This window comes from Chiloscyllium punctatum, chromosome 46, assembly GCF_047496795.1.
Source record: "Chiloscyllium punctatum isolate Juve2018m chromosome 46, sChiPun1.3, whole genome shotgun sequence".
NCBI lineage: Eukaryota > Metazoa > Chordata > Chondrichthyes > Orectolobiformes > Hemiscylliidae > Chiloscyllium > Chiloscyllium punctatum.
This window is the reverse complement of record NC_092784.1, coordinates 63,451,229-63,473,162: the sequence shown is the minus strand read 5'-3', so window position 1 is coordinate 63,473,162 and position 21,934 is coordinate 63,451,229. Positions and strand designations below refer to the sequence as shown.

The following is a 21,934-nucleotide window of genomic DNA, read 5'->3' as shown; positions in this document are numbered from 1 at the left end:
ATAAAGGCAGTTAATAAAGTAAAAGCACATTGTGTCAAGGTAAGTACATTTGCTGTATAGAGGATTGGCTAACTCGCAAAGACAGAGAGTTAGGATGAAGGGGACATTTTCATGATGGTGTCCTATAATTAGTTGAGTGCCATAGATATCAGTGCTGGGGCCACAATTATTTATAGTATATTAATGATGTGGATGATGGAAGTGAATGTGTTGTCACAGTTTTGAGGATGACATAAAAATAGGTGGGAAGGCAAATGGAAAGGATGACACAATGAGTCCATAGAGAGACATGAACATATTCAGTGAGTGAGTAAAGCTTGGCAGATGGAATATAATGTGGGGAAATTGGACATTATGCCCTTTGGTAGGAAGAATAGAAAAGCTGAATATTATTTAAATGGAGAAAGACTGCAGAAAGCTGTGGCAACAGAGGGATTTGAGAGTCCTTGTGCATGATTCACAAATGCTAGAATCCAGTCCTGTGGGTAATAGGGAAAACAAAAATTATTGGTTTGGATTTCAAGTGGAATCAAGTATAAAGATATGGAAGTCTTGCTAACATTAAGGATTGAAAGTATAAGATTCTTAGGGGCCTTGTCAGGGGAGACACGGATTGTTTGTTTCTCCATGTGGAGGGGTATAGGAGCAGAGGACATCATTTCAAAATAAGGAGTTGCTCATTTCAGACTGAAATGAGGAAGGAATATTTTTTCTTTCAGATGTTAGTGAATCTGTGGAATACTTCACTGAAGTGGGCTGTTGACAGCATTACCCTTATTAATCATTTCTATTACCTTTTCAAAAAAACTCCAATAAACTATTCAAACATGGCTTCCGTTTGTAAATCCATTCTGGTTCTTCCTAAACAATCCAACTTTTTTCCTTATGACTGCTAATTCAAATCTGAATAATTATTCTAGAAGTTTCCTCATGACTAATGTCAAGTTGACTGACCTGTAATTGCTTGGCTTACCTTGTAACCATGTTTGAACATGAGCATATTTCTGCAATTCTCCAATCCAAGGCATCCCTGCCCCCCACCTCTGGAGTCTAGGGAAGATTGAAAAGTTTATGGCTAGCAGCCCTGCAATCCCCTTCAACATTCTTGGATGAATCCAGTCTCAGTGCTTAGTTGATTTTTTTGTATCGATAGCCAATCCAACACTTGCTGCTGGTAAACAATTTTGAACCCTTCTAGTGACACAGTTTCCTCTTCTGTCATTATGCCCTGGGTATCATCTACATCCCTGGTAAAATTAGATGCAAAATATTCATGTAGTACATCAGCCATAGTTGTTGCAGCCATGTGTTAATCTCATTTTTGGTCCCAAATCCTTTTATGACCAGTTTGCGTACAGTAGTCTCCTACAAACAGCAATACGATGATGACCAGATCATGTGTTTAAGGGTTATTGATTGAGGAACAAATGTTGTCCTGAAAAGTGGATAGAAGTCTTGTACTTCCTCTTCAATATAACACCACGGAATTTTTTACAAACAGAAACTTGTATTACTGCATTGCTGTTTTCCAATGTTGCAGTATTCATGTCATAGAACAGTAAAAGATCACTTGGGAATTCCCCAAATAATTGGTTGGAATTGGACAGCTGGACTTTTCAGATTTTGAAGGGTCTAGTTACAGCTCTTTGACAATGATACATGAGTTGTCTACACTGTGTACTGTCTACCCAACATACTGATGTTGCTTTTTCAACAAGACTTATGAATCTTATAACCTTCACTGCTGAAAAGAGCTTGGGCAGCAGTCGAGGACAGTGTCACTTCGTTAGAGCAGAGAAATTTGAGAAGAGTTTTGACAGAGGTGTTCAAAATCAGGAATGGCCTTGATAGAGAGAAGAAAGAGAAAGCAGTTACGGTGGACAGAGATTTAAGGGGATTGGTAAAAGACCCAGAGACAAAATGAGGAAACGTTTTTCAATGCAACAAGTTGTTGTGTTCTGGAATGTGCTGTCTGAAAGAGTGATGGCGTCAAATTCATGAGTAAATTTACAAAACGAATCGGATCAATACTTGAAGGGAAAACAATATTAGGACTCTGGGGTAAGAGAATAGTAGTTGTACCAGAGACCTAGTATTAGACATGGTCTATTACTGTTCCTTCTGTTCCTTTACTTTCCTTCACTGGGTCAAGATCATAGAATTCCCTGCCTAACACCTCCCCATATGAACTCCTGGAGGTCAAGCAAGCCCCAAGCCCCTACCACCACCCTCCCCCCACCCCCCCGCCACTCCACATCCAGCTTCTCAAATGCAAAGAGGAATTTGCCATAACTGATGAGATTGCCGGTGCTGGCTAGTTCCTGTGAATAATTTCAAAAGGTTGACTTTAGACTAATGGCATTTGAAATCTAGAGTTACCATAATGTTTCTGACTTAAGAAGGGAAAAAAAGGGTATTGTTTCTATTCCTAATCATTATTCACTGAATTCATTTGAAACTATGTGACATGGCAGGATTAGCCACAGTGGTAATACCCTTGCAACAAATTAATATACTGCCAACACTCATGTCTAGGATCCCACATGAAGAATGACAGATTAGAGAGATATCAGAATGAGTCCAATGCTTGGAAATGTTCTACACTCAGAATCATCACCTTCAGGTGAGGAGAGAAGAAATTGGAAAGTACATTAACATCAAAACAAGTTTGAGGAATCAGTTAAATGTCTTTCTTTGTACAAATCCTCTGTAGGTATTTATTTAGTTATGAGAAAAATCAGAATTGAAAACGTTATATTAAACTTTTGGTCACCTGAGGCAATTTATTTGCATGCATAATTGAACTAATTAATTCTGTAAAACTAGATGGGCATCACTCCAACAATACCTAACAAACTGGACCTCATTTAGAAAAAAATTGTCCCCTAATCAGCATCCAATGCATTATTTAAACAGTTAGGTCCTCCGGCATGACATGGTTTCAGTATTTTCACACACAAAATGCACTGCAAGAACTCACAAAGGCTTCTTTGACAGCAGCTGCCAAACCTAGGACCACTATCACAGGGGAACATCTACAAATTGTCCTTCAATTGATAACCATTTAAGCTTAGAAATGCTGCAAATGTTACTTGCCACTTATCAGCCCAAGCTTGAATATTGCCTGGGTCTTGCTGTACATGTACATATATGCTACTTCATTATCTGAGGTGTTGTGACTGATGCTGAGCAATATGCAATCATCAACAAATATCTCCACTTCTAATACTATGATGGAGGGAGGGCCATTGATCAAGTAGCTTAAGATGATGGCAGCATGACCACCTGCAAGTTCCTCTCCAAGCTTCTCCCCATCCTGACTTAGAAATATATTGTCATTTATTCACTGTCACTGAATCAATATCCTGGAACTTCCTCCATGCAGCATTATGGGTCTACCTACCCCAAATGGACTGCAGCAGTTCAAGAACACAACTCACTACCTTTCTGAAGAGCAACTAAGGATAGCAATAAATATTGGCGCATCCAGTGATGCTCACTTCTCCGAATGAATAAAAATGTGCTGAGGATGGTTAAATCAAGGAACTGTTCTGAGGAACACTTTCAGTGATGACCTGAGACTCGGATGATTGACATTCAACAACCACAAGCATCTTCCTTTGTGTTAGAATAACTCCAACCAATACAGAGATTCCCATTGACTCTGGCTTTGCCAAGGCACCTTGATGCCATGCTTGATCAAGTGCCACCTTGATTTCAAGGGCAGTTATTCTTAATTCTGGAGTTAAGATCTTTTAGTCCATGCTTGGACCAAGGCTATACTGAGGGAAGGAACTGAATGGCTCTGGCAGACTGAGTATCAGTGAACACGTTATTGCTGAGCAAGCACTGTTTATCATCACTTTGCTGATGATTGAGAGTTGGTTAATGGAGTGGCAATATACAGGACATACTCAGACAATTTTCCACATTGTTGGACAGATGCCAATGTTGTAGCTGTACTGGAACAGCTTGGCTAGGGGCACATAAGGTTCTGGAGCACAGGTTTTCAGTATTATTGCCACTGTGTTATGCATTGCCTTTGCATACTCTAGTGTCTGTAGCCAATTCTGGATATCGTATGCAGTGAATTGACTCATCTGGAGGATAGCACCTGTATGTTGGGGACCTTGGGGAAATTCGAGATGGATCATCACTCGCACTTACAACTGAAAATGGATGTAAGTGCTTCAGCCTTGTCATTTACAATCACATGCTGCATATCCATATCATTGAGGATGGATATATTTATGGAGCCTCCACCTCCTGCTGGTTGTTTAATTGTCCATTACCAATCATGACTGGATGTGATGGGACTGCAAGAGCTAGAACAAAGGTGCGTCAGTGAATCACTGTTTGTAAGAGGAATGCGCAAAAGTGATTGAGACCCAACAACCACAAGCGTCTTTCTCTGTGCAAGAATTAACTCCAACCAGTGCAGAGTTTTAACCTGGATTCCCACTGACTCTGGTTTTGCCAAGGCACCTTGATGCCACACTTAGTCAAATGCAATCTTGATCTCAAGGGCAGTTACTCTTACCTCTGGAGTTTAGATCCTTCGTCCATGTCTGAACCAAGGCAGTAGTGAGGTAGGAGCTGAATAATAATCTACTGGAAAATTAAAGACAATCAAGAGAAGCTAGACATATCAAACGGAAACAGGACACATTGCATGTAGAAGACACAGGAAGGTTGATTAAAATGGTGAAAAAGATGTTTATGTGGACATAAAGAATTGCAGCAGTCACACCATTAACATGAAAAACCAAATTAAATTTCTTGTTTCACTGAACAACATGTACATTTTGCAAGAGTGTTGGTGTATAACAGGGGCTGGTTGACAAATTAAACACCATGTGATGTGCTACGTTGTGAGAGAAACAATATCATCAGAGGAAAAAAAACATTTTGAACATGAAGAGGAACTTTTAAGAGGACGAAGCACATGACCAAAATCACAAGTTCATAATGAATATGAGCACTGCATCATCTCCCACTCTCAGTCGGTGTGTACAAATGCCGCACCGTCTCCCACCCTCAGTCAATATATATAAATACTGAACCACCTCCCTCTCAGTCAGTGCATATTAACACTGCACCATCTCTGAGGCTTAGTCACTGTGTACAATCAATGCACATCAGTCCAAAGATGTGCAGGGTCAGGTGAATTGGCCATGCTAAATTGCCCGTAGTGTTAGGTAAGGGGTAAATGTAGGGGAATGGGTGGGCTGCGCTTCGGCGGGTCGGTGTGGACTTGTTGGGCCGAAGGGCCTGTTTCCACACTGTAAATCTAATCTAATCTAATCTAATCTCCCTCTCTCAGTGTATAGAAACACTGCACCATCTCCCACTCTCAGTCAATGTTTACAAACAGTAGTCTCCCAATCTCAGTCAGTATGTAAAAATACTGCACTGTCTCCCTCTTTCACTCAGTATGCACAAACACGGCACCATTTCACACTCTTAGTGAATGTGGACAAACATTGCATTGTCTCCCATTCTTAGTCAGTGTGTACAAACACTGCATCAACTCCCACTATCAGTGTGTACAAACACTGCATCATCTCCCAATCTTAGTCAGTGTGTACAAACACTGCATCATCTCCCACTCTCAGTCAATGTTTACAAACACTACAGAGTCCCCCAATCTCAACTAGTGTGTAAACACACTGCACCGTCTCCTTCCTTCAGTCAGTGTGTACACACACTGCACCATTTCACACTCGCAGTCAGTATGTACAAACACTGCACCATCTCCCACTCTCAGTGAATGTGGACAAATACTGCACTGTCTCCCACTCTCAGTCAATGTGTACAAACACTACATCATCTCCCATTCTCAGTCAGTATGTACAAACACCGCACCGTCTCCCACTCTCAAATCACTGTGTGCAAACACAGTATCATCTCCCACTCTCAGTGAATGTGGACAAACACTGCACCATCTCCCACTCTCAGTCAGTATATACAAGCACTGTACCATCCCCCACTCTCAGTCACTGTGTACAGACACTGCATCGTCCCCCACTCTCTATATGTACAAACACTACACCATCTCCTGTTTTCAGTCAATGTGTACAAACACTACATCTCCCATTCTCAGTCACTGTGTACAAACATTGCACCTACTACCACTCTCATTCAGTGTGTACAAACACTGCACCATCTCCCACTCTCAGTCAGTGCATACAAACACTGCACCGTCTTCCTCTCTCAGTCAGTGCGTAAAGACACTGCTCTGTCTCCAACTCTGAGTCAGTGTGTACAAACAATGCATCATCTCCAACTCTTAGTCAGTGTATGCAAACACTGCACCATCTCCCAGTTTCACTCAGTGTCAAACACTGCACCGTCTCCCACTCTCAGTCACTGTGTACAAATACTGCATCAGCTCCCATTCACAGTCAGTGCGTACAAACACTAAAACATCTCCTACTCTCAGTCATCTGTACAAACACTGCAGCATCTCCCACTCTCAGTCTGTATGTACAAAAACTGCACTGTCCCCCACTCTCATTCACTGTGTACAAACATTGCTCTGTCTCCAACTCTCAGTCACTGTGAACAAACACTACAGCATCTCTTACTCTCAGTCACTGAGTACAAAAACTGCACCATCCCCCACTCTCAGTCAGTGTGCACAAATACAGCATCATTTCCCACTCTCAGTGCGTACAAACACAGCACCGTCTCCCTCACTCAGTCAGTATCTCCAAACATTGCACCATCTTCCACTCTCAGTCACTGTACAAACACTGCATCGTCTCCCTCTCTCAGTCAAGGTATACAAACACTGCACCATCTCCCACTCTCAGTCAGTATGTACAAACACTGCACCATTTCCCACTATCAGTACATCCACACTCTGCATCATGTCCTACTCTCAGTCAATGTGTACGAACACTCCATCATCTCCTACTCTCAGACAGTGTGTACAAATACTGCACCATCTCCCACTCTCAGTGCATACAAACACTGCATCGTCTCCAACTCTGAGTCAATGTGTCCAAACTCTGCACCATCTCCCACTCTCAGTCACTGTGTACAAACACTGCACCATCTCCCACTCTCAGTCACTGTGTACAAACACTGCATCATCTCCCTCTCTCAGTCAATGTGTTCAAACATTGCACCATCTCCCACTCTCAGTCACTGTGTACAAACACTGCACCATCTCCCACTCTCAGTCAATGTGTACAAACACTGCAGCATCTCCCAGTATCAGTGCGTACAAACACTGCAACATCTCTCACTCTCAGTCAATGTGTACAAACACTGCAACATCTCTCACTCTCAGTCAATGTGTACAAACACTCCATCATCTCCCACCCTCAGTCAGTGTGCAAAACACCGCGCCATGTTCCACTTTCGGTCAATGTGTACGAATACCACAGCATTTCCTATTCTCAGACAGTGTGGACAAACACTGCACCGTCTCCAACTCTCAGTCAGCGTGTGCAAACACTGCACCATCTCCCACTATCAGGGCGTACAAAACTGCATCAACCTCACTCTCAATGTGTACAAATACTACAGCATCTCCCCCTCTCAGTCAGTGTGTACAAACACTGCAGCATCTCCCACTCTCAGTCACTGTGTACAAACACTGCATCATCTCCCACTCCATGTGTATATAAACACCGTACCATCTCCCACTCTCAGTCAATGTTTACAAACGCTACATAGTCACCCAATCTCAGTCACTGTGTGTAAACACATGGCACCGTCTCCTTGTCACCATTTTGCACTTACAGTCAGCGTGTACCAACAGTGCACCGTCTCCCACTCTCAGTCAGTATGTACAAACACTGCACCGTCTCCCACTATCAGGGCATACAAAACTGCATCATCCCCATTCTTAATGTGTACAAATATTACAGCACCCCCCATTCTCAGTCAGTGTGTACAAACACTGCTCCATCTCCCACTCTCAGTCAGTGTGTACAAACACTGCTCCATCTCCCACTCTCAGTCAGTGTGTACAAACACTGCTCCATCTCCCACTCTCAGTCAGTGCGTACAAATACTACAGCATCCCCTACTTTCAGTCACTGTGTACAAACACTGCACCATCTCCCACTCCATGTGTATATAAACACCGTACCATCTCCCACTCTCAGTCAATGTTTACAAACACTACATAGAACGTAGAAAAACACAGCGCAGTACAGGCCCTTTGGCCCTCGAGGTTGCGCCAATCCAAGCCCACCTAACCTACACTAGCCCACTATCCTCCATATGCCTATCCAATGCCCGTTTAAATGCCAATAAAGAGGGAGAGTCCACTTCTGCTACTGGCAGGGCATTCCATGAACTCACGACTCGCTGAGTAAAGAATCTACCCCTAACATCTGTCCTATACCTACCACTCCTTAATTTAAAGCTATGCCCCCTCGTAATAGCTGACTCCATACGTGAAAAAAGGTTCTCATGGTCAACCCCTAATCATCTTGTACACCTCTATCAAGTCACCCCTAAACCTTCTTTTCTCCAATGAAAACAGCCCCAAGTGCCTCAGCCTTTCCTCATACGATCTTCCTACCATACCAGGCAACATCCTGGTAATCCTCCTCTGCACCCGTTCCAGTGCCTCCACATCCTTCCTATAGTATGGCGACCAAAACTGCACACAATACTCCAGATGCGGCCGCACCAGAGTCTTATACAACTGCAACATGACCTCAGGACTCCAGAACTCAATTCCTCTACCAATAAAAGCCAGTACTCCATATGCCTTCTTCACAGCACTATTTACCTGGGTGGCAACTTTCAGAGATCTGTGTACATGGACACCAAGATCCCTCTGCTCATCCACACTACCAAGTATCCGACCATTAGCCCAGTACCCTATCTTCTTGTTACTCTTACCAAAGTGAATCACTTCACACTTACCTACATTGAACTCCATTTGCCACCTTTCTGCCCAGCTCTGCAGCTTATCTATATCCCGCTGTAACCTGCCACATCCTTCCTGTCAACAACTCCACCGACTTTCATATCATCCGCAAACTTGCTCACCCAACCTTCTAGCCCCTCCTCCAGGTCATTTATAAAAATGACAAACAGTAATGGTCCCAAAACAGATCCTTGCGGAACTCCGCTAGTAACTGCACTCCAAGATGAACCTTTACCATCAACTACTACCCTCTGTCTTCTTCCAGCCAGCCAATTCCTAATCCAAACCTCTAACTCACCCTCAATGCCATACCTCCCAATCTCAGTCACTGTGTGTAAACACATGGCACCGTCTCCCTGTCTCAGACAGTGTGCACACACACTGCACCATTTTGTACTCACAGTCAGTGTGTACCAACAGTGCACCGTCTCCCACTCTCAGACAGTGTGGGCAAACAATGCATCATCTCCCACTCTCATTCAATGTGTACAAACACAACGTCATCTCCCACTCTCAGTCAGTGTTTACAAACATGGCGCCAGTATCCACTCTCAGTGTGTATAAACACGTCTCCCACTCTCTGTCAGTATATACAACACTGGGCCATCTCCCTCTCTCAGACAATGGGTATGAACAGTGCACCATCTCCGTCTCTCAGACAGCGTATAAAGCACTGCATCATCTCACACTCTCAGTCACTGTGTAGAAATGCTGCACCATCTCCCACTCTGTCAGTGTGTACAAACACTGCATCATCTCCCTCTCTCAGTCAATGTATACAAACACTGCACCATCTCCCACTCTCAGTCAGTGTATACAAACTGCATCATCTCCCACTTTTAGTAAGTGTGTCCAAACACTGCACCATCTCCCACTCTCAGTGCATACAAACACTGCACCGTCTTCCTCTCTCAGTCAGTGCGTACAGACACTGCATCGTCTCCAACTCTGAGTCAGTGTGTTCAAACACTGCACCATCTCCCACTCTCAGTCAGTGTATACAAACTGCATCATCTCCCACTCTTAGTAATTGTGTATAAACACTGCACCATCTCCCTCCCTCAGTCAGTATGTACAAACACTGCACTGTCCACCACTCTCAGTCACTGTGTACGTACACTACTCCATCTCCCACTCTCAGTCAGTGTGTACAAACACTGCACCGTCTCCCACTCTCAGGCAGTGTGTACAAACACTGCACCATTTCCTACTTTCAGTCAGTCACCTGGACCATCTCAGACTCCTCCCTCCCCTTCCTAGACCTTTCCATTTCTATCTCTGGCGACCGAATCAACACGGACATTTATTATAAACCGACTGACTCCCACAGCTACCTAGACTACACCTTCTCCCACCCTGCCCCCTCTAAAAACGCCATCCCATATTCCCAATTCCTTCATCTCCGCCGCATCTGCTCCCAGGAGGACCAGTTCCAAAACCGTACAACCCAGATGGCTTCCTTCTTCAAGGACCGCAATTTTCCCCCAGACGTGGTTGATGATGCCCTCCACCGCATCTCTTCCACTTTCTACTCCTCCGCCCTTGAGCCCCGCCCCTCCAACCGCCACCAGGACAGAACCCCACTGGTCCTCACCTACCACCCCACCAACCTCCATGTACAGCGTATCATCCGCCCTCATTTCTGCCACCTCCAAACGGACCCCACCACCAGGGATATATTTCCCTTCCCTCCCCTATCAGCGTTCCGAAAAGACCACTCCCTCCATGACTCCCTCATCAGGTCCACACCCCCCACCAACCCAACCTCCACTCCCGGTATCTTCTCCTGCAACCGCAAGAAATGCAAAACTTGCGCCCACACCTCCCCCCTTACTTCCCTCCAAGGCCCCAAGGGACCCTTCCATATCCGCCACAAATTCACCTGCACCTCCACACACATCATCTATTGCATCCGCTGCACCCGATGTGGCCTCCTCTATATTAGGGAGACAGGCCGCCTACCTCTGGGACACCCGGACCAACCAACCCAACCACCCCGTGGCTCAATACTTCAACTCCCCCTCCCACTCCACCAAGGACATGCAGGTCCTTGGACTCCTCCATCGCCAGACCATAGCAACACGACGGTTGGAGGAAGAGCGCCTCATCTTCCGCCTAGGAACCCTCCAACCACAAGGGATGAACTCAGATTTCTCCAGTTTCCTCATTTCCCCTCCCCCCACCTTGTCTCAGTCAAATCCCTCGAACTCAGCACCGCCTTCCTAACCTGCAACCTTCTTCCTGACCTCTCGCCCCCACCCCACTCCGGCCTATCACCCTCACCTTGACCTCCTTCCACCTATTGCATTTCCAACGCCTCTCCCCCAAGTCCCTCCTCCCTACCTTTTATCTTAGCCTGCTGGACATACTTTCCTCATTCCTGAAGAAGGGCTTATGCCCGAAACGTCGATTCTCCTGTTCCTTGGATGCTGCCTGACCTGCTGCGCTTTTCCAGCAACACATTTTCAGCTCTGATCTCCAGCATCTGCAGTCCTCACTTTCGCCCCGTGTACAAACACTGCACCATCTCCTACTCTCAGTCAGTGTGTACAAACACTGCACCCAGATCCCACTCTCAGTCAGTATATACAATCATTGCACCATCTCACACTCACAGTCAGTGTGTTCAATCCCCACATCAACACCCCCTTCCAGTCAGAGCGTACAAATGCAACACCTTCTCCCACTCTTAGTAAATGTGTCCTAACACTGCACCGTCTTCCACTCTCAGTCAGTATGTACAAACACTGTACCATCTCCCACTCTCAGTCAGTGTGTACAAACACTGCACCATCTTCCTCTCTCAGTCAAAGAACAAAGAATGAAGGAAATTTACAGCCCAGGAACAGGCCATTCGGCCCTCCAAGCCTGAGCCGATCCAAATCTACTGTCCAAACCTGTCGCCCAATTCCTAACCATCTGTATCCCTCTGCTCCCCACCGACTCATGCATCTGTCCAGACGCATCTTAATTGATTCTACCGTGCCTGCCTCTACTACCTCTGCTGGCAATGCATGCTAGGAACCTAGCACCCTCTGTGTAAAGTAATTGCTGCGTGTATCCCCCTTAAACGTATCACCTCTCACCTTGAAAGCGTGACCAATCGTTATTGAATCCTGCACCCTGGGAAAAAGCTTATCTCGATCTACCCTGTCTCTTCCCTTAATGATTTTGTAAACCTCAATCAGTCCCCCACTCAATTTCCTTTTTTTCTAATGAAAACAAACCTAATCTACTCAACCTTTCTTCATAGCTTGCTCCTTCCATACCAGGCAACATCCTCATAAACCTTCTCTGCACCCTCTCCAAAGCGTCCACATCCTTTTGGTAATGTGGCTACATGAACTGTATACAGTATTCTAAATGTGGCCGAACCAATGTCGTGTACAGATTTAACATGACCTGCCAGCTCTTATACTCAATACCCCGTCTGATGAAGGCAAACATACCATATGCACTCTTGACCACTCTATCCACATGTGCAGCAACCTTCAGGGTACAATGGACCTGAACTCCCAGATCTCTCTGCTCATCAACTTTTCCCAAGGCTCTTCTGTTTATTGTATAATTCGCTCTAAACTTAGACTTCCCAAAATGTATCACCTCAGTGTCAGTGTGTACAAACACTGCACCATCTTCCACTCTCTGTTACTGTGCACAAACACTGCACTGTTTCCCTCTCTCAGTGCGTACTAACACTGCACCATCTCCCAATTTCATTCAGTGTATACAAACACTGCACGAGCTCCCACTCTTAGTCAGTATGTACAAACTCTGCATTGTCTCCCACTCTCAGAGTCCAAAACTGCAGCATCTCCCTCTCTCAGCGTATACAACACTGCACAGTGTCCCACTCTCAGTCCATGTGTACAAACATTGCACCTGCTCCCACCCAGTTAATGTGTACAAACATTGCACTATCTCTCTCAGCCTGTCTGTGTACAAACACTGCACCATCTCCCACTCTCAATCAGTGTGCACAAGTACTGCGCTGTCTCTCTCTCTCAGTCAGTGTGTACAAACACTGCACCATCTCCCACTTTCGTTCCATGCTTTTCTATCTTTGGGTTTACACTCTCAAAGTTTCTTGAAGGGAATATTTTCTCTTCCACTGTGTCGTTTAATGTAGAGGAAGTGAGCCAATCAGATCAGGGAACATCTCGCCTAACTTTCCCGTTGATTTCATAAAAATAGAATCAGGAATGTGTCTAGCACGTTCACCTGGCTGGTTAATTAAATAGATTATCAAGGAACAGGTTAGACTAGCGGGAAACAAGCGGAGATACACGGAAATAGACATGGATAATAAACAAGAGATAGAGACAGCACATATAGCAGGAGAGAGGTGGATGGAGAGATGACAGAAACAGGTTTCTTTGATGTTGTTGAGAAGGAGACTGTGGTTTGTATGTCTCGGTGCCAGAGAGCGCTCGCGAGTATTTCTTAGCAACAGAATAAGATACTGATCTTCACTGCTCCAGAGAGGAAGGGAGGGAGAGAACGCACGGAAAGGACTGAGGGGCAGAAAGAGCTCTGGAGAGAGGCTGAACTCTGCAGTGGAGAAGCTGAGCAATAATCCAGCGCTGAGACTGGTCAGAGAAGGCGCTAGCAGCAAGACCTCAGGCAGGAGAGGGCACAAGGAACTGCAAATGTAAGTTTGGTGGGAATACGTGGGACGGCCGGGGAGAGGCGGATTTCATAAAAGCTGAATTAAAAATAGAAGCCGGGCGACAGAGGATGATGATTCTGGAACACGGTGCCGGCGAGGAAAAGGGAGAAGTTTATTAGCGATTGGAAAGGGTGCCGGGTGCCCATTGCGTGCGGGAGAGCTGGGAACCAGCCTGAGGATGGGCGAGATACCGAGCGGCGTTTAAACAGGGGAACGAGCGATCCGCTAGACAGACAGCGATCAGAGCAAAACAAACCAGGCAAATGGAAGTGCAGCAGGATAGGAATCGCTGCTGATTCAGACCAAATCAAAACAGAAACAAAAATTAGAAGGTGTACATTAAAAAGGAAGCAGGAGAGGAGCGACTAAAATGAGTTGAACAGCAGTGTGTTGCTGCCTACGAGACTGAACTGCTAAAAAAAACCCCCACATTATTTTGTAACAACATCCCCAGGAGGAGCCAGGCAAGGAGGGAAAAGTCTCAGAATCAAACCGGGGGGGAAGGCGGTGTCAATGAGGAGAGTGCCAGTGGCGGCACTGAATGAATGAACTGAGGTCAGCTCAGTCTCTTGGAGGATCTGGGGGCCTCGAGTCCTTGTTACAGGGCCGGGAGGGAGTCACTTACAACCTCCTTCCCTCAGCCCCAGCCGGTACCGGCGGCTTTGCGGCCATCTGATGAGCTGAAACTTCATCCCTGAACCCAGAGCTGAGCATCTGCTGGAGCCCTGCCGGGTCGCTGTGAGCCGTGTGGTGGTGCCCATTACATTGAGACCAGCTCTTCCCCCCCCCCCCCCCCCACTTCTCCCCTCGTCCGGCGATGGATCCTCCACCTTGCTCCAAGAAGAGCTTGTCCCTGTCCCTGCCCGTCCCCAGAGAGGGGCAGAACACCCTCAAACCCCCGCAGCACCTGTGGAGACAACCCCGAACACCCATCAAAATCAAACACCGCGGCTACTCGGACACAGACCGGCATGTACACCGCCAGATGGAGCGATCTAACGCCGTGGATACAAGTGACAGACCCGGGCTGAATAAATCCCGCATGTCCTGGCCATCGTCCTTTCAAGGGACTCCCAGACGGTAGGACTGGACTTATCTAACTACTCAGTAAGGAAGGGTCTAGCTGGCGCGCTAATTCCGTTCGAACACGTTACTTCTCCATTTCAATTGAGAGCTGTGCTTGATCCCAAATGGTGATATTAATGAATGCCCCATCACCCTATCTCGGGTTGTGAGAGTGACGAAAGACTGTTTGTGTTAGTCATTTTCTCAGCAAATTTATATATCTTTAAAGTTTTTCAAAGTTTTAAAAAAAATAATGCTCCATACAAGACCCTGAGTATTGAAGGTTATCTCTGTCCATTGGGGGCAGTGCTGGGGGAAGATGACAAGTAAACAGTGATAGCAATGTTTGTGCAATGGGGTGCATTGGAAACTGTCTCCACAGGGACTGTCTGAACAACGTGGGAGCTGTTTAAGGAACAGAGACAGTGTAGTGCTAGGATACTTGTAGTTATTCTTACCTCTTATTTTTGCATGTGCTTTGAAGATGTTTAAACATGAAAATGCCATTGCATCACTTGTATGAACTGTCATAGCATCCCAATTATAGGAGTACTGTTGGCTTCAGAACACACACATACCAAAACTGCATACCACTATATGTATGTTTTTAAAATGGCTCAATACAGAGTTATTTTTCCAATTGTTTGGTTTCCCCTCCTCAAAATGCCACCTTATGCCGTGGTGCAGAATACCTCTGTTATCTTATGCCAAGTGTCCATTCTTTACTAGTAAAGAAAGGCAGTAAGCATTGCTATCAATTGCCTAGCTTTAGCTCATATCTATGCACCTGTCATTTCTAATGGGGGCTAATTTTCCTCCGTGTAACTCACGCTTTCAAGGCTAATTGTGACTGAGATCAGCATAGAGCCAAAATCAAGCCTGGAGCCTCTGGTCCATCCAGCTCTGGTACACAATGTCGTGATCAAAACATCCATTGCAGAAGTTGGGAGTGCTTTTGGTGCATCTTTCTGATTCACAGGCAATTGTCATAATTGTAATTAAAATCTTGAATATATTCATCATGCTAGTTAAAGGTCCAAATCAATGATGCCTTTAGGTTTTCCAGCATTAATGCATTAGAACCAAGTGATGTGATGTGACAAATATGACAGCCAATTCTACACTAGCCACTAGGTTTTGGAGGTTTGTCAATTTAAGTCTGAATATTTTTGACCTAGTCTTTTTTCCTCGTTAACTGACATTTCTAATTTCCAAAATGAAGTCTTAAATAAAAAAAATCATACTACACAATTATGTCATTCAACTTATCATTGAATTGTCTATTGTAATTTTTTTTACTTTGTTCAAATTTTCACTAAAGGCTCCAGCATAGGGTTTGCTTGGATATTTTATGTCTCAGCCCCAACATTGACAATGGTTTCAGTCACAATTATACATCCTGAACAGGAGATAAATAGTAAATGGAGAGTGCCAACATGCTGTGAGCATTTGGCATTTTCTTTGCTTATACCAAACTTCAAAAGATGGGCAATTGGGTGGTAAAAATTTGTTTAAGAAAGATGAATTTAAATAAATATGTGACAAAGTTTGCTTTTCTGTTATGGATTCTCCTATGAAAAAATCTAAAGCAGGATGCGAACAAAATCAGTTATTATTTTTTGTGAGAATTTCCAGCACTGGCAAAAAAAATCAGCCATGGCTCCTTTTATTAGTGATTATTAAAGAAAATGTACTGTTTACAGAGAATTGATTTTAATTATTTCAGTAAAGAATCTCTCCTGTGTTGTTCTAGAGTCTTTGTAAAAACCTGAACATCACATATACATAATGACCTTTAAGTATTTGATAGAATAATTTTTGTTCCTTTTTAAAGGCACACATGGAGGTTATATATGAGGAAATTATGAACATAAGATTGTTAGTTCATTATGTTTACAAAACATAAGTACTAATTGGTCAAAAGAAAGTTCAGAACATGCTGAAGATGGGGAAATTATGGAAAGGTATGATATTTGGGAAAGCATAAATATGGAGTCTGGTAGTTTGACAGATCCCCAGTTGTGGTTTGCATTCCATTCTCCTGGGTCCCCTTTCCCATATACATGTACATTCTGCTTTTCCAAAAGCCATCAGTTTCTGGTAGACTCAAATAATGGACCTCAACAAGTTCTTCCTTAGATTTCCTCACTTCCATAACTTCTTCCTCTTCAGGCTCTGCAGCCACTCACCAATGTTTGTAAATCCCAAAACCACATTATAATATCCAACCCATCGTATCTGTTACTATGGGAGACCATCATTTTACACTTGTTATTTTAAAATCCTAAACTGATGCCATTAAACAGCTGGTATTTCTTTTTCCAGCTCAGTATGTTCTGGATGTGTTCCAGGAGACACTTTATTAAAAGGGTACTTAATACTGGAATCATTTACTTTCTGTGATGTTTTAACCAGCAATGCCAATAAAGCCACTCCTTTGTGAATGTGGTGCTATAGATCATTATTTATTGGTGTTATTTACATTCTAGTAAGTTAGCAATGTGAAAGGAACATTATTCTCACCTGAAACAATCATTATCAGCACATCCCATCTTAGTTTTTCATCCTCTGACCTGGAGCCATCATTAGTTTGCATGCAATTATTAGTTGATGTGTCTGGGTCATCCTTCACATTCCCAACCTACCTACCATTCTTTGTCAGATTGTCAAGACAATTATAGAGATATACAGCACAGAAACAGACCCTTCGGTCCAACTTGTCCGTGCTTACCAGATATCCCATCCCATTTAGTCCCACCTGCCGACACCTAGACCATTTCCATCCAAACCCTTCCTATTCATATACCCATCCAGATGCCTTTTGAATGTTGCAATTGTACTAGCCTCCACGGCTTCCTCTGGCAGCTCATTCCATACACGTACCACCCTCTGCGTGAAAACGTTGCCCCTTAGGTCTCTTTTATATCTTTCCCCTCTCACCCTAAACTTATACCCTCTAGCTCTGGACTCCCCCCACCCCAGGGAAAAGACTTTGTCTATTTATCCTATCCATGCTCCTTGTGATTTTATAAACCTCTGTAAGGTCACCCCTCAGTCTCCGATGCTCGAAGGAAACCAGCCCTAGCCTATTCAACCTCTCCCTATAGCTCAAATCCTCCAACCCTGACAACATCCTTGTAAATCTTTTCTGAACCCTTTCAAGTTTCACACTATTTTTCAGATAGGAAGGAGACCAGAATTGCAAGCAATATTCCAACAGTGGCCTAACCAATGTTTTGGACAGCCACAACATGACCTCCCAACTCCTGTACTGAATACTCTGACCAATAAAGGAAAGCATACCAAACGCCTTCTTCACTATCCTATCTACCTGTGACTCCACTTTCAAGGAGCTATGAATCTGCACTCCAAGGTCTCTTTGTTCAGCAACACTCCCTAGGACCTTGCCATTAAGTGTATAAGTCCTGCTAAGATTTGCTTTCCCAAAATGCAGCACCTCACATTTATCTAAATTAAACTCCATCTGCCACTTCTCAGCCCATTGGTCAATGGTAATGGGCTGGTTCCATACTCTTTAAATCATTCCATTGTGACTGAATACCGTAAGTTGCTTGCAACAAAACCATCGTCCAAACCTACGGTAATGTGTTTTGGATCACAAAAGGATAATAAGGTAAAGCTATCCAACCAGAGCTTACTGATTTTAACCAGATCTCAAGTTGGGCTGATTTTAATCAGCTCCTCAGACAGTTTTGAGAGGAGCTGATTTTAAATTCTCAGTACATGGAGGGGCTGATTTTAATAACATCTCAATTCAGAGAAGGTCAGATTTTAATCAAATCTGAAATCAGGGAGGGACTGATTTAAATCAGATCCCTCAAACTGTATTTGGAGAGTCTGCTGTTAATAACGTCTCAATCTCAATCAGATTTTCATCAGACCTCAATAAGGGTGGCACGGTGACTCAGTGGTTCATACTGTTGCCTCACAGCGCCAGGTACCTGGGTTCAATTCCAGTCTCAGGCGACTGTCTGTGTGGATTTTGCACCTCTCCCTGTGTTTTAATGGATTTCCTCCCACAATCCAAAAATGTACAGGTTGGGTGGATTGGCCATGGTGTTAGGTGCATTAGTCAGAGACAAAAGGATTTGAGTGTGGTGGTCTTCAGAGGGTTGGTGTGGATTTGTTGGGGGAAATGACTTGTTTCCACATTGTAGGGAATCTAATCTGATCTAATCAAATAAGATCCCAATAAGGGGAGTAGCTGATTTGAATTAGGTCCTCAGACAATTCAGGGAGGGACTGATTTTAAATACAGATACAAATACAATTCAGATTTGGTCAGATATTAACAAGGGAGAGATTGATTTAAGTCAGGTCTCAGTTTAGAAGGTCTGATTTCATTCTGATCTCAGTTCAGGGAGGGACTGATTTAAATTAGATCCACACATAGAACATACAACATGCAACTTTGTATTGGATGATGAAATCATGTATTGCTTTACAAAAACAAGCTCACCATGCGGCAAGGTCACCAACAGGCTGTTGAGAGATCATGGAGCTTGTCAGAAAACAAAGATCATAGTCTGTCATGTAGACTTAGATTAGATTACTTCCCTAGATTACTTACAGTGTAGTGGCTTACCATGCAGTGCTCGTAAATCACTTTGCCTTGACTGTGAGGCATGGATACAACCTAACGGTGGCACATAAATTAATCAGATGAATTACACCATTGCTGTTTTAGATTTATCTGCAATATGAAGTGGCAGGACAGACACCCCACACCAAAGTTATTTTAGAGAGCATATCTATTAGAGGTCAGCTTTGCGGGGTCAGCCATGTGACTCACTTGAACAATTCCCACAGGCAGGATGGCCAGATGCTGGTACAGCCAGCTGAGCATGAGAACTGCAACATAAGAAGTTACTAACTCAGCGACAAGACCATTTTGAAAGCCACTTTCATTGCTTGTAAGGTATAGGCTACGACATGGTAAAAAACGACTCTAAATAAATTGAAATAGAGAAGTTCCCAACATCAAGACAGTCTCAGCATTTGCAGGGAACAGAGTCGGATGCTGCCTGAACGGCTGTGCTTTTCCAGCACACTCTAATCTAGACTCTGGTTTCCAGCATCTGCCGTCATTGTTTTTACCTCAGCTTCCTACAGGACAAGTGAGGTTTTTAAAAACCTGCGCCACCGCGCCCCCCCCAACCCCCGTTTAGTCATATTTGCAATCGGATCAGCAAATCCTAACAATGAACAATTGGTTTCCTTGCTGAATACTCATCTGTCAAAACAAAGGGACAATCCATCATTAGATTATTATTATTACCATTCAATTAGAAAGGGTGAATGCAGGAAGTATGTTCCCAATGATCGGGGAGTCCAGAACCAGAAGTTACAGTCTTAGGATAGAGGAGATGTGGAAAAATTTCTTCACACAGAGTGATGAAAATGTGGAATTCTCTGCCACAGAAAGTGGTTGAGACCAAACTGAATGTTTTCAAGAAGGTGATAGATATAGTTCTTAGAGCCAAAGGGTATGTGGTGAAAGTGGGAACAGGGTTCTGAGTTGGTTGATCAGCTATGATCATATTGAATGCCAGAGAAGACTCAAAGGGCCAAATGGCCTACATCTGTCCATATTTTCAATTATTATTATTTTAGGTCATAAGGCTGCTGTAAGCACCTTTGGATGCTTTATTAAATTAAACATACTATTGACACGCAAGCTGTCCCTGTTGCTGTTTAGTCTTCCTCTTGTGTTCGGATGTTTAGATCTCCTCTGATTGTATTGTGGGCAATTCCATTACAATGATGATTCTGCTTTAAGTCCTTCATTAAACAGGACCAGCTTAGGTGTGCCCAAGAACTCTGTGGGAAGCTAGAGAAGTGATTGCTGGGCCTCTTGCTGAGATATTTGTATCATCGATAGTCACAGGTGAGGTGCCAGAAGACTGGAGGTTGGCAAACATGGTGCCATTGTTTAAGAAGGGCGGTAAAGACAAGCCAGGGAACTATAGACCGGTGAGCCTGACCTCAGTGGTGGGCAAGTTGTTGGAGAGAATCCTGAGGGACAGGATTTACATGTATTTGGAAAGGCAAGGACTGATTCGGGATAGTCAACATGGTTTTGTGCATGGGAAATCATGTCTCACAAACTTGATTGAGTATTTTGAAGAAGTAACAAAGAAGATTGATGAGGGCAGAGCAGTAGATGTGATCTATATGGACTTCAGTAAGGCGCTCGACAAGGTTCCCCATGGGAGTCTGATTAGCAAGCTTAGATCTCATGGAATACAGGGAGAACTAGCCATTTGGATACAGAACTGGCTCAAAGGTAGAAGACAAAGGGTGGTGGTGGAGGGTTGTTTTTCAGACTGGAGGCCTGTGACCAGTGGAGTGCCACAAGGATCAATGCTGGGCCCTCTACTTTTTGTCATTTACATAAATGATTTGGATGCGAGCATAAGAGGTACAGTTAGTAAGTTTGCAGATGACACCAAAATTGGAGGTGTAGTGGACAGCGAAGAGGGTTACCTCAGATTACAACAGGATCTGGACCAGATGGGCCAGTTGGCTGAGAAGTAGCAGATGGAGTTTAATTCAGATAAATGCGAGGTGCTGCATTTTGGGAAAGCAAATCTTAGCAGGACTTATACACTTAATGGTAAGGTCCTAGGGAGTGTTGCTGAACAAAGAGACCTTGGAGTGCAGGTTCATAGCTCCTTGAAAGTAGAGTCACAGGTAGATAGGATAGTGAAGAAGGCGTTTGGTATGCTTTCCTTTATTGGTCAGAGTATTCAGTACAGGAGTTGGGAGGTCATGTTGTGGCTATGCAGAACATTGGTTAGGCCACTGTTGGAATATTGCGTGCAATTCTAGTCTCCTTCCTATCGGAAAGATGTTGTGAAACTTGAAAGAGTTCAGAAAGGATTTACAAGGATGTTGTCAGGGTTGGAGGATTTGAGCTATAGGGAGAGGCTGAACAGGCTGGGGCTGTTTTTCCCTGGACCATCGGAGACTGAGGGCTGACCCTATGGAGGTTTACAAAATTGAGGGGCATGGATAGGGTAAATAGACAAAGTCTTTTCCCTCGGGGCATGGAGTCCAAAACTAGAGGGCATAGGTTTAGGGTGAAAGGGGAAAGATATAAAAGAGACCTAAGGGGCAACCTTTTCACGCAGAGGGTGGTATGTGTATGGAATGAGCTGCCAGAGGAAGTAGTGGAGGCTGGTACAATTGCAGCATTTAAGAGGCATTTGGATGGGTATATGAATAGGAAGGGTTTGGAGAGATATGGGCCGGGTGCTGGCAGGTTGATTAGGTTGGGTTGG

The 21,934-nt window shown here is 44.2% G+C and overlaps 1 protein-coding gene across 2 annotated transcripts in view; it reads left to right on the top strand.

Annotated features, from left to right (window-relative positions):
• Positions 1–21,934, top strand: part of LOC140468227 (3',5'-cyclic-AMP phosphodiesterase 4B-like) — a 666,103-nt gene that overhangs the window by 115,343 nt on the left and 528,826 nt on the right. The window contains exon 1 of one of the 2 annotated variants that reach the window (XM_072564485.1): positions 14,354–14,645. The exons of the other annotated variant lie outside the window; for it this stretch is intronic. Coding sequence (XP_072420586.1) covers positions 14,383–14,645 — 263 coding nt within the window. The 5' untranslated portion in view covers positions 14,354–14,382. Of the gene's footprint in view, positions 1–14,353; positions 14,646–21,934 lie in introns of those variants that run through there. 2 annotated transcript variants of the gene reach the window in all.